The 12,840-nt window shown below is 34.8% G+C and overlaps 1 protein-coding gene across 4 annotated transcripts in view; it reads left to right on the plus strand.

Annotated features, from left to right (window-relative positions):
* ARHGAP5 (Rho GTPase activating protein 5) overlaps window positions 1-12,840 on the plus strand; it is an 87,572-nt gene that overhangs the window by 46,311 nt on the left and 28,421 nt on the right. For 3 of the 4 annotated variants that reach the window (XM_019656768.1, XM_019656767.1, XM_019656766.1), the window contains exon 3: window positions 20-167. In XM_019656768.1, coding sequence (XP_019512313.1) covers window positions 20-167 — 148 coding nt within the window. The remainder of the gene's footprint in view (window positions 1-19; window positions 168-12,840) is intronic. The other variant, XM_019656769.1, reaches the window with a different exon arrangement.

The following is a 12,840-nucleotide window of genomic DNA, read 5'->3' on the forward strand; positions in this document are numbered from 1 at the left end:
TGAATATGTTTTCTTACAGCAGAGAAAGAAAACTAAGAACTTCAATCCACCAACACGTAGAAATTGGGAAAGTAATTACTTTGGAATGCCCCTCCAGGATCTGGTTACATCTGAGAAGCCCATACCACTATTTGTTGAAAAATGTGTGGAATTTATTGAAGATACAGGTAGGATAGAAGTATCATTGAAAGATTTGATTTAAAATATCACTTCTGCAACACCAACAGTTTGTCAAATGTTCATGATTTATTAAAGCTAAGTTTTGAAAGAGATGTATAATTCTCATTATTAGGGTTGTCTTGAGTATTAACTCTAGATTTAACCATCTGATATTTGAAAAAACCTTTGTTGTTGGCCAGTAATGTTCTTGTTGGGAGTTCTCTTTAATGACTGACTAAGTCAAATGCTAAAATGTTAAACTTATCTTATTCTGGAATGTAGAATAACTTGATGATTAAATTATGCTATTTAATCATAGGTAGTTATAATTTAAATCGATAATTGGAAAGTTTCAGTGTTTTTAGCTAATTTTTTAAATTTATTTTTTGTGAAATAAACATTTTTTTAAAATTAGTTTCAGCTGTACAACAGTGCAATAGTTATACTTTTTACACCTCCAAGTGACAATCCCCCCAATATACTGCCCCACTCCCCACGCCATATCATACATATCTATCACAATTCCCTTGACTCCATTCCCAACTATACTCCACTTCCTGTGACTATATGTTCACAATATTATACACCATCAGCTTCAGGTGTACAGTGCAGTGATCAAGCCTCTACCCCACCCATGAAGTGGTCTCCCTAACAAGAAGTGACCATCTGACACCCTACAAAATGTTTACAACATTATTAATTATATTCCTTGAACTGTCTTCAATATCCCTGTGACAATATTGTAGTTACCTATTTATGCTGTCTAATCCCTTCCCCTTCTCCCTCATCCCCACCCCACTCCCAACTAGCAACCATCAGTTGTTCCTCTATATCTCTGAGACTATTTCTGTTTACTTTGTTCGTCCATTCAGTTTTTTAGATTCCACATATAAGGGAGATCATATGGTATTTGTCTTTTTCCGACTGACTTATTTCACTTAACATACTAGTCTCTAGGTCCATCCGTATCGTTGCAAATGTTACGATTTCATTCTTTTTTATAGTGGAGTGATTGATACTCCATTGTATAAATGTACCAGTTTCTTAATCCAGTCATCTGAAGGGTAACTAATATTTTTATTACTCATCTTATGCATGAATCTTTCTTTTAAAACTCAGCAATATTTATGAATGTGTGAAAGCCAGTTTGGGATGTTACTATTTAGCTCGTGTGGTTATATGGTTTCAGTTGTATTTTTAAGGAATGTGTAGATATCCTCACTATTTTAAAAACAAGCCTGCTTATGTTTACTTTGTCCAATGTAAACCATTATCTGAGGGTTGGACTAGTCAGAGTTGGGGAATAAAGGTAAAATGTTATAGTGTTTATGTGCTTTTAAAGTAAACATGAATTCACAATGAAACCTTAGTGATTGAGTGAACTGCAGAATTAATGGTTTGGAAACGAGCTAATTCCACTTTAGCTTTATTTGTTCTTAATGCCCTCCTTTGATAAATAAACATTATTTTAAAAAACAAACTAGAATACCCACATCCTATCTAAAAAATCAATCTCATTTTTATTTAGGTGTACATGTTACCCTTTAGTCTGAGTATCAGCTAAGTTCTGTTCATACTGGGTTGTCTGGCGAGGTGTGCTGACTTCCATTTTTAATAAAGGAGTGGAAATATGGGTTAATACTTATTATCAACTAGTATTATAGTTGAAATATCTCCTCCCTTCCATTAATAAGTGTTAGTTAATAGAGCCTACATTTGGCTACGCCCATAGTCATTTATTTTTCTATGAACAAAATGTGTAAAAGGCAAATTTCTTGTCTCTATTCCTGTCCATCTTTAGCAGAGTAGAAATACAAATGTTCTTATGATATTAGCTTCCTGCTTTGAGCTTAAAGAATGATCATTTTCCTCTAGTAATATAATTAGACCTTATGTATATGACTGAGTAAACAGAAAGTACTTTAGATAATAATGGATACCATTTTTTACATTTATTTTTATAATTAAAAATACCCATTTCTTGAATATTTTGATGGTAGTTGAGTGATTTGGTTTGAGGAAAATGAATGAATTTCAAGTGTAAGATGAACGGAAATTTTAGTCCAATTCTTAGCACAATTTGAATTAGGTTAGTCAACTGACAGGTAATTTATATGTTTAAGTGCTTTGTTAGAAATATACTGTAAGATAAGACCACAAGAACAGTTATATAAAAGATTAAAGCTAATTTTTTTGTTGTGTGGTATATTTGGTTTTATTACTTATTAATATTAATCAGTTTTAGCAGAAATTCCTACTTTCTTAGAGTTCAATATTGAATTCTCAGTATGGACTGTAGCAGGGCCATCTTCTATTTAAAGTTCAACTCGTAATTATATAAATATATATCATATACCTGTTAATTAAAAGTTAAACTTCATTGTTTATAAATGCTTAGACACAGTGAATGATATACATGAGCAATACTTTTTTTATTATAATCAACACTCTTGTTTAAAGAACTAAACTTTTTAAATATTATGGTTTTTAAAAATCAACTATTGATACAATAAAATTCACCAATTTTAACTGTACAGTGTAAGTTTTGGTAACTGTAGTCAGAATAGGGCGGCCAGTTGGCTCAGTTGGTTAGAGCGCGGTGCTCGTAACAAGGGTGCCGGTTTGATTCCCACATGGGCCAGTGAGCTGCGCTCTCTACAACTAGGTTGAAAACAACAACTTGACTTGGAGCTGATGGGTCCTGAAAAAAAACACTGTTCCCCGATAAAGTTTAAAAAAAAAAAGATACAGAACATGTTCATCACCCCCAAAAACATCAAGTGTTTCATCAAGTATAGTGTTAGCTGCTGGTTTTTTAGATGCTTTTTATCAGGTTGAGAAGTACCCTTCCTTTTATTCCTAGTTTTGCTATGTTTTTATCCAAAATGGTTGTTTATTTTGTCAGGTGATTTTTGTGCAGCTGTTTAGGTTATCATATGATTCTTTTAAAGTCTGTTTAAATGGTGATTTATATTAATTGATCTTCATTAACTAACCTTGCATTCCTGGGATAAACACCACTTGGTCATAATATTTTGTCCTTTTTATACATTCCTGGATTCATTTTGCTAAAATGTTAAGGATTTTTGTATCCTGAGGGATACTGGCCTATAGTTTTTTTTCTTGCTATAACTTTGGTTGTATAGACTGTCTATTTTCTGGAAAAGTTTTTATAATGGTAATATATTTGTTTCTTAAATTTTGGTAGAATTCACCAGTGAAACTACTTAGACCTGGAATTACGTTTGTAGGAGGTTTTTAACTATGAGCTAAATTCCTTTAATAGATACAGGGCTGTACAGATTTTTAATTTCTTCTCGAGTAACAATGGGTTCTGTGGGTTTTTTTGGTTTTTTGGCCTCTTATTGAGGAGTTTGTCCATTTCATCCAAGTTGGCATAAGATTGTTTATAATATTCCTTATTCTTTTAATGTCTGTAGCATCTGTAATGATGTCTTAGTAGTACAAATTTGTGTCCTTTTTTTTTCCTTTTGTTAGAAGTTTATCAATTTTAATTATCTTTTCAAAGAACCAACTTAAGTTTTCTTTTTTCTCTCTTCCATTTTTTAATTCATTGAATCCTCCTTTTTATTTCTTTCTGCTATCATTTGGTTTCTTTATAGTTTCTTAAAAGCCTACATTAATGATTGAATTCATCTTTTCTATTATAACATTTGTTAATGTTTCCCTCTAAGCAAGTTTTAGTTACATGCCACAGATTTTGATATGTTGTTTCCATTTTCATTCAGCTCATAATACTTCATAATTTCCCTTTTGATTTTTTTTAAAATTTAACTCTTGGGCTATTATAAATGTTTTATTTGTAAATATTTTCTACATAGCTTTTCTGCTATTTATTTCTAGTTTAATTCTATTGAAATTGGCAAGTGGTTTGATTTAAGTGTTAGTTTATTGAAAATTTTTTTTTTAAGATTTTATTGGGGATTGGGGGAGGGGAACAGCGAAGTTGTTGTTCTTCAGTCTTAGTTGTGGAGGGCGCAGCAGCCTCAGCTTCAAGTCCAGTAGCACCGCTGTGTTCAATTAGTTGCGGGTGGGTGTAGCCACCATCCCATGCGGGAGTCAAACCAGCAGCCTCATTGTTAGGAGTGCACGCTCTATCCACTGAACCATCCAGGCAGCAGCTCAACTCAAGGTGCCGAGTTCAGTCTTAGTTGTGGGTGGTGTAGCCACCATCCCATGTGGGAGTCGAATCAGCAGCCTTGTTGTTAAGAGCGCATGCTGTATCCCGAGTCATCTGGGTGGCAGCTCAGCTCAACGTGCCGAGTTCAGTCTTAGTTGCGGATGGGCATAGCCCACCATTCAAACCAAAGTCTTGTTGTTAGGAGCAGATGCTCTCAACAGCTGAGCCATCCTGCCACCTGTTGGCAGCTCAGCTTGGGGCACAGCATCAGTGGCCCATGTGGGAATCGAACTGGTGATCCTGTTGCTCAGAGCTCGCACTCTTGGGCAAGCCCTTAACCAGCTGAGCCACTCGGCCAGCCTTTGAAATTTTTTTTATAGCCTAGAATATGGGCTATGTATTTTGAAGAATGTTTCATGGGACCTTGAACAGAATATTTATTAAGCTGTTGGGTGAAGTGGCCTATAAATGTCCCTTAGGTCAAGCTCTTTTAGAGTATTGATCAAGTCTTGTATATCCTTACTGATTTTCTTACTGATTTGTTTTTTAATTACCTAAGCAGTACTATTGAAATCTGCAGTCATGATTGTATTGTAGATTTATCTGTTTCTCCTTTCAATTTTGTTAGATTTTGCATTATGTGTTTTGAAATTCTTTTAGTTGCATATGCATTTACAGTTATGTCTTTATGAACTGACCTATTATCATTATGAAACATTCTCTTTATGCTTCGCAATATTCTTCTGGAGTCTACTTTTTCTAATAGTATAGCCAGTGGTATTTTGTTTTGAGTAGTGTTTATGTGATATATCTTTTCTATCCTTTTACTTTCAGCCTTTCTGTATCTTTATATTTAATGTGGTTTCTTGTAGACAAACATCAGTGGGTCTGACAATCCACTTGTTTTCATTGAAGTGTTTATTAAAGCATTGGTTTTAATGTAATTATCAGTATAATTGGATTTAAATATAACTGCTTCATTGAAATATAATTGACATAGTCTATAATTGATCTATTTAAAGTATACAGTCGGGTGGTGCTTTAGCATATTCACAGAGTTTTGTAGCCATCAGCACAATCAATTTTAGAGCATTTTCATCATCCCTAAAGAAACTCCATATACATTAAATAGTCACTTCATGTTCCCCACACCACCAACAGCCCGCCCTCCTTCTTAACTTTCTGTCTGTAGATTTACCTATTCTGGTCTTTTGTGACTGGCTTCTTTTTTTTTTAATGTTTCTGGGCCTCATCTATATTGTGGCATTCAACAGCATTTCATTTTTATTAAATAATTTTCCATTGATGGACATTTGGATTGTTTCCTCTTTTTGACTGTTGATAATCATGGTGCTATGAACATTTCTGTGCAAGTTTTTGTGTGGACATGTTTTTCACTTCACTTGAGTATATACATAAGAGTGGAATTGCTAGCTCATATGGTATAACCTTTTGAGGATCTACCAGCCTGTATTCCAATGTGGCTGCACTATTTTATATTCCCACCAGTGATATACAAGAGTTCCAGTTTCTCCATATCTTTGCTAAAATAAAATGTATTTTTCTCTTTTTCGATTAAAGCCATCCTAGTAGATACGAAGTGTTATATGATTTTGATTTGTATTTCCCTGATGACAAATGATGTGGAGCTTATTTTCAAGTGTTTATTAACTATTTGTATATCTTTTCTTGAGAAACATCTATTCAGATTTGTTGTTCCTTTTTAAATTTAGTTGTCTTATTGTTGAGTTTAAGAGTTCTTTATATGTCCTGGATACAAGTTGCTTTCAAACATGATTTGCAGAAAAATTTCATGTCTGTGTGGGTTGTCTTTAGCGATTCCATGATGGTATCTTGTGAAGCACAAAGTTGGAAATTTTGATGTTCAGTTTATTTTTTTTAATTCTGGCACCGTGTGCATGAAATCGTATCTGAGAAGGTTTTTCCTAATCGAAGATCACAAAGATTTATTCCTATATATTCTTCTAAGAGTTTTACGGTGTTAACTTTTACATTTAGGTCTGTGATCCATTTTGAGTTAATTTTTGTGTTTGGTGCAAGGAAGGGTTCCAACTTGTACTTTTGCATATAGGTATCCATTGTCCAAATACCATGTATTGAAATGCCTTGGTGTTGTTTTTGAAAATCAATTGAGCATAATTGTGAGTGTTTCTGGATTTTCATTTATATTCCATTGATCTATATGCCTATCCATATATGCCAGTAGCACTCTGTTTTCATTATGTAGCTTTGCAGTATGTTTTGAAATTGAGAAGTACTGAGTCCTCACTTTATTCTGGGTTATAGTTTTCAGGCTGATGGATTTTTAAAGAATGTTCATTGTCATCTGCATGATATCTGAAAAGCAGTCTGCTGTTACTCTTATCTGTGTTCCTGTATGTAATATGTTCTACTTTCTCCCTCAACTCCCAGCTACTTTTAAGATTATTCTTTCTGGATTTTGCAATTTTATTAAAACTGTAACAGTGTGATATACAGATATATAGGTATATGGAGGTATATCAATATATATTCATATATCTATATATACACGATTCTGCTTGAGGTTTCTGGAGTTTCTTGGATCACTTGGTTTATAATTTTCAAATTTGTGAAAATTTAGGTCATTATTTCTTGAAATATTTTTTTCTGTTCTCCTATGCCCCCTACTTCTGCTCCTGGACTCCTCTATTACATGTGTGTTAGACATCTTGAAATTGTCCCACAGCTCACTCACTGAGGCTTTGTTCATTTTGTTAAAACCTTTTTTCTTTCTGTGTTTCATTTTGATTAGACTGTATGTCTATTACTATATCTTCTAGTTCACCCCACCCCCACCCCCTGTATGGTCAAATATAGATGTCCATTTAAGTTTCTTTTTTATGTATTTCATTTTTCTACCTATCATGTTAGTATTTTCCTTTACAACTTTGAATATACATATAAAATTTACAATGGCTTATTTAAGATGCATGTTTTACTAATTCTATCATATTTCATTTCTTGGTGTCTCTATTTCTGTTGATTTTTTTTCATTACGGATTATTTTCTGCTTCTTTGATGGTTTTGATTTAATGTCAAACATTTTGAATTTATGTTATTGGGTGGTTAATTTTCTAGTGTTCCTTAAAGAGGATTGGATTTTTTTGTCATGTGTTAGGTGTTTTGTGAATGTTTGGTCCTTTCTAGGCTTGCTTATAATTATAAATTTTGGAAGGTCCAGAGCAGCTTTTATTCTAGTATTTATTTAGACGTACAGTAAGGTATGAGGATTTGACCCAGTACCCTGCCTATTAAAAGATCTTTTCAGAATAAAACTTGAACTATTCTTAGCCCTTGGCTTCAGAAAGTTTCCTCTCATATACCTGGTGCAGTTTTCAACCAAAGACTCCGGGGACTTTGCTGCATATCTCTGAGGCTTGGTGTATCTGTCGCTGTTTTTTTGGTGCCCTTCCTTGCAAATTCTAGTCTTCTCACTCTTTCTGAACTCCTGTCTTCATCTTCTCAATTCTGGTAGACCATTCTGCTCTGATGGGATTCCACTTAGGCATTATTATCTAAAAACTGTCTCTGGTCATTAATTTGGCACCTTCATACAGTTTAACTTATTTGCTTTTTCTTCCCCCCTCACAGATCAGTTTTGAGCTGCTTGTTGTTCATTGTCTGAAAACTGTTGTTTCATATAATTTTTCCAGGTTTTAGTTGTTTTACTACAGTAAAAGAATTGCCATAACAGTTAATTCTTCATGGTGGAATCAGGTATCTTTATAGCAGCTTTTATTATAGGTACTCTATAATAAGTTGTACTAAATTCCTGTTGGGAAGTGATCTTTAAAATATTAGTATAAATTTAAAGTATACCAAAAAAAGAGCTAGTATGGGGAGAGAGATAAAAAGAAAGGGAACTATAGGCCTCTCTCAGGAAATATTAGGATGATAAACCTGATATGGGGTTGAAAGAGGACTCAAAAACGCCTCTCAGATTGCTATACTAAGGGTGACTGTAGGTAGTGTATCATTAATGAAAATAAAAATTATAGTGTAAAAAGTAGTTTTGACAATTTGATAATGGATTCCTATTATATACATGTTGAATCTTAAGGTGAATGTGGGGCACCAAGACTTGGTTTAATATATTATGACTATGGATCTTTGAAAAATAGTTTGGTCTTAAAATAAGATTTTGGTAATTGCCATTGTATAGATACTAATGTAAGCTATGTGTTAATGATACTGAGGGTGAACATATAGAGTGAGAAGAAAAGTTCACATTGCAGATAGGCCATATAAGAGTGGAACTCTAAAACACTTAAGGATAAATTTTTAATAAGAAGGTAGCATGGTTATCAACATTGAATGTATACAGGTCAAATGACTTTGATACTTTTTAAACATTTTTATTGAGGTGAAATTCATATAACATAAATTATTTTAAAGTGTGCCATTAACTGGCATGCAGTACATGTACAATGTTTGTAACCACCATCTCATTTAGTTCCAAAGATTTTCGTCACCCCAAAGAAAACTCTGTATCCATTAAGCAGTTACTCTCTTCCCTAAGTACCCTCTAGCCCCAGCATCTGGGAACCACCAACCAGCTTTCTGTCTCAGGATTTACTTTAAGATATTTCATATAAATGGAATCATACCATATGTGACCATTTGTCTGGCTTCTGTTACTTCACATGGTGTTTCTGAGGTTCATCTATGTTGTAGCATGTGTCATTATATGGATATATGCCACATTTTGTTTATTCTTTCATAAGTTGGTAGATATTTGGTTTATTTCTACCCTTTGGCTATTATGAACAGTGCTGTTATGAACATACATGTACAAATATTTGGTCGAGTACTTATTTTCAATTCTTTTAAGTACATACCTAGGAGTGGCATGGTATATATCTAGGAGTGGAATGGTGGGTCACATGGTAATTCTATTGGGTTGTTGGAAAAGTCATGACGCATGTTTGCAACAGATGGCACTATTTCATTTTTGGAAGTACTAGAGTCATTCGCATCTATGTTATTGCTATGTCATTAGACAGCTGACAGTTCTAACTTCATTCTAAAAAAAAATAAATTGGGCTATTTGGTTGAGTTTTGGAGATTTCACAAGTTGAAGATGGAAGACCAAACTGCATTTTTGCCATTTTTTACTGTTTTACTTCCATAAAGGGAAGAACACGTGTTAAGCCTGTGGAAAGTTGCATAAAGTTTACGGTGACACTCTACAAGAACGTCAGTGCCAACGATGGTTCACAAAATTCCATGCTGGTGATTTTGATTTCTGTGATGCTCCTCGGTCAGGGAGGCCCACTGAGGTTGATGACGGCAAAATAAAGGCGTTGATCGAGTTAAACCCACGTTACACGACACGAGAGATTGCAGGAACATTGAACATCCAGCATTCAAGCATTCACGACCATTGAAGGAGCTAGGATACGTAAGCAAGCTCAATATTTGGGTTCCGCATGAACTCAAAGAAGTTCATTTGACAGCGCATGTAAACATCTGCAATATGCTCGTTAAATGTGAGGAAAACGATCCTTTTTTGAAGCGACTGATAACTGGTGATGAGAAGTGGATCATTTACAACAGTGTGGTGTGCAAACAGTCTTGGTCCCGACCTGATGATTCACCTCAAACGACATTAAAAGCAGACATTCATCAGAGGAAGGTTATGCTCTCATTGTGGTAGGATTTTAAAGGTGTTGTGTTTTTCAAGCTCCTGCCAAGGAACCAAACAATCAATTCGAATGTGTACTGTTGGTAGTTGGACAGTTTGAACGAATCTGTCATCCAGAAACGTGCAGAGCTTGTTAATTGTAAAGGAGTTGTGTTCCATCGCGACAATGCGAGACCACACACAAGTTTGATCAACCGTCAGAAATGATTGGAGCTTGGATGGGATGTGTTGCCACACCCACCATACTCGCTTGACCAAGCACCATCAGACTTCCACTTGTTTTGCTCTCTTCAAAACTCCTTGTGTGGTATAACGTTCAATTCAGATGAGGCTGTAAATCAGCACGTTGTTCAGTTTTTCGCAAATAAAGACAGGTCCTTCTATGAATGAGGAATTATGAAGCTCATTGAAAGATGGCATACGATTATTGAACAAAATGGGCAATATATCATTGATCTTTGTTCTTTATATAAATTAAATGGCCTTTGAAAAACATAGATAAAATACGTCATGACTTTTCCGACAACCCAAAATGTTTAACTTTTTGAGGAACTGTCACACTTTTCTGCAGTGGATGTACAATTTCACATTTCCATCAGCAATGTACAAGGGTTAAAATTTATCCACATCCTTGCCAGCTTGTTATATTCAGTGTATGTATTTGTGTGTGTGTGTGTGTGTGTGTGTGTGTGTGTGTGTGAATTCTAGCCATCCTATCCCTTTTGATAGGGATTGCATTTTGATCTGTAGATCATGTTGGTAGTATGCCATCTTAACAGTATTAAGTCTTCCAGCTCTTGAATTCCAGAGGTCTTTCCACTTATTTAGATATTTTTTAATTTATCTCAATACTGTTTCATAATTTTCAGTGTAAGACTTGTACCTCCTTGGTTAAGTTTATTCCTGGGTATTTTATTCTTTTGGATGCTGTTGTAAACAGAATTGTTTTCTTAATTTCAGTTTTGGAATATTTGTTGCTGGTGTATAGAACTGATTTTGGTGTGATGATCTTTTATTCTGCAAATTTGCCTAATTTTTTTTAATAGTTTTATTTTATGTGTGTGTGTTGGTTGGGATTTTTTGTATATATAAGGTCATGTCCTCTATGAATAGGGATAGGTTTACTTTTTCCTTTCAGATTTGGATGCCTTTTATACAATTCTTTTTCTTGCCTAATTGCTCTGGTTTGAACTAGCTGTGGTGAAAGCAAGCATTCTTAGCTTATTCCTTATTTTAGATGATAGCTTTCATTCTTTCACCATTATGGTATTAGCTGTGTTTTTCACAAATGCTTTTTAGTATGTTGAGGAAGTTAAGTTTCCTTCTGTATCACTTTCTGGGACTGCCAAAGCAAAGTGCCACAAACTGGGTAGCTTAAAACAACAGAAATGTATGCACTCACAGTCTGGAGGTTAGAAGTCTGAAATCAAGATACAGCTGGCTACACTCCTTCTGAGGCCCTGGGTAGAGCCCTTCCTTGCCTCTTCCTGGCTTCTGGTGGAGAGGACGTCAGTCCTTGGAGTTCCTTGAATTGCACCTGTATTACTCCAGTCTTTGCCTTTAGGGCTTTCCCTGTGTGTCTGTCTTTTAAGGATAACAGTTGTTAGGTTAAGGAGTCACCCTACTGCAGTATGACATCATCTTATTTTAACTAATTACATCTGTAATGATTGTATTTCCAAATAAAGTCACCTTGTAGTTTGTTGAGTATATTGTATCATGAAAGGGTGTTGAATTTTGTTAAATGATTTTTCTGTTTCAACTGAGATGATCACGTGGTTTTTTCCTTCTATTTCTAAATCCATTTTTATATTGATTCCCTTGCATGCTTTGTCAACCTCCACCATGTTATTCACTAGGCAAAACTTCAACATTGGTTAAACTAACTTTCTGCTTACTCTGTGGTTGTACCCAAAAAGTGAATCATGGTTGTAGAAAAACAGAAAACATGCATTTCACTTTAAATATATGACCACAGATCTGAAGTAATCATCCTATAATTCCCCAGTTTGTTCTCTTGCTTTCATAAAGGATTATTTCGTTTAATAACCATTTATTTCCTTAAGTTTGGAACTTCAGAAATGTTGCAAGAATATTATGATTAAGCAAGCATCCATATATGTTTTACCTAGATTCATCAGTTACTTACTTTTTTGCCACATTTCTTCAACTTTTTTTTTTTGCCCAGCTGTTTGAGAGTAAGTTATAGACAACATGACACTAAATCTTTTAGCATGTATCTCCCAAGAACGAGGACATTTCTCCCACATAACCACAATATAAATACCGCCTTCAGGAAATTTAACTTTGATAAAATCATATTATCTAATATTCTCTATAGTCTAATTCCCTCCTTTGTCGTGGTAATGTACTCTTATAGCTAGTGCTTTTGTTCTTTCAGTTCAGGTTCCAGTGAAGGATCATGCCTTATGTTTCTTGTTATGTCCCTTCAGTTTTCTTTAATTTAAAATTATTCCCTAGCCTTTTGTGTGTTTTTTCATGACAACTTTTGAAGATTTTAAGCCTTCCCCTCCACCCCCACTCCCCGAGAATGTTCCTAAATTCTAATTGTCTAATTCCCAGTCAGATTCCAGTTAAACATTTTTGGCTGAAATTCTACTTAGAGCTGATGTATCCTTCTTAATGCATCACAGGATGCATTAGGAGACAAATGTCATTTTCTAAAGGACTTCTTATGTTCCTCTTGAAATTCTGGGCTTTTAGGGCCGGCCGAGTGGCGCGATGGTTAAGAACTCGCTCCCACATATGAGGGCCAGTGACACTGCCCTCTACAGCTAAGATGCTGAACAATGGCTCAACCTGGAGCTGGGCTGCCGTGAGTCGCCGGCGACGG

The sequence above is a fragment of the Hipposideros armiger genome, unplaced genomic scaffold (assembly GCF_001890085.2).
Source record: "Hipposideros armiger isolate ML-2016 unplaced genomic scaffold, ASM189008v1 scaffold_265, whole genome shotgun sequence".
NCBI classification, from domain to species: Eukaryota; Metazoa; Chordata; class Mammalia; order Chiroptera; family Hipposideridae; genus Hipposideros; species Hipposideros armiger.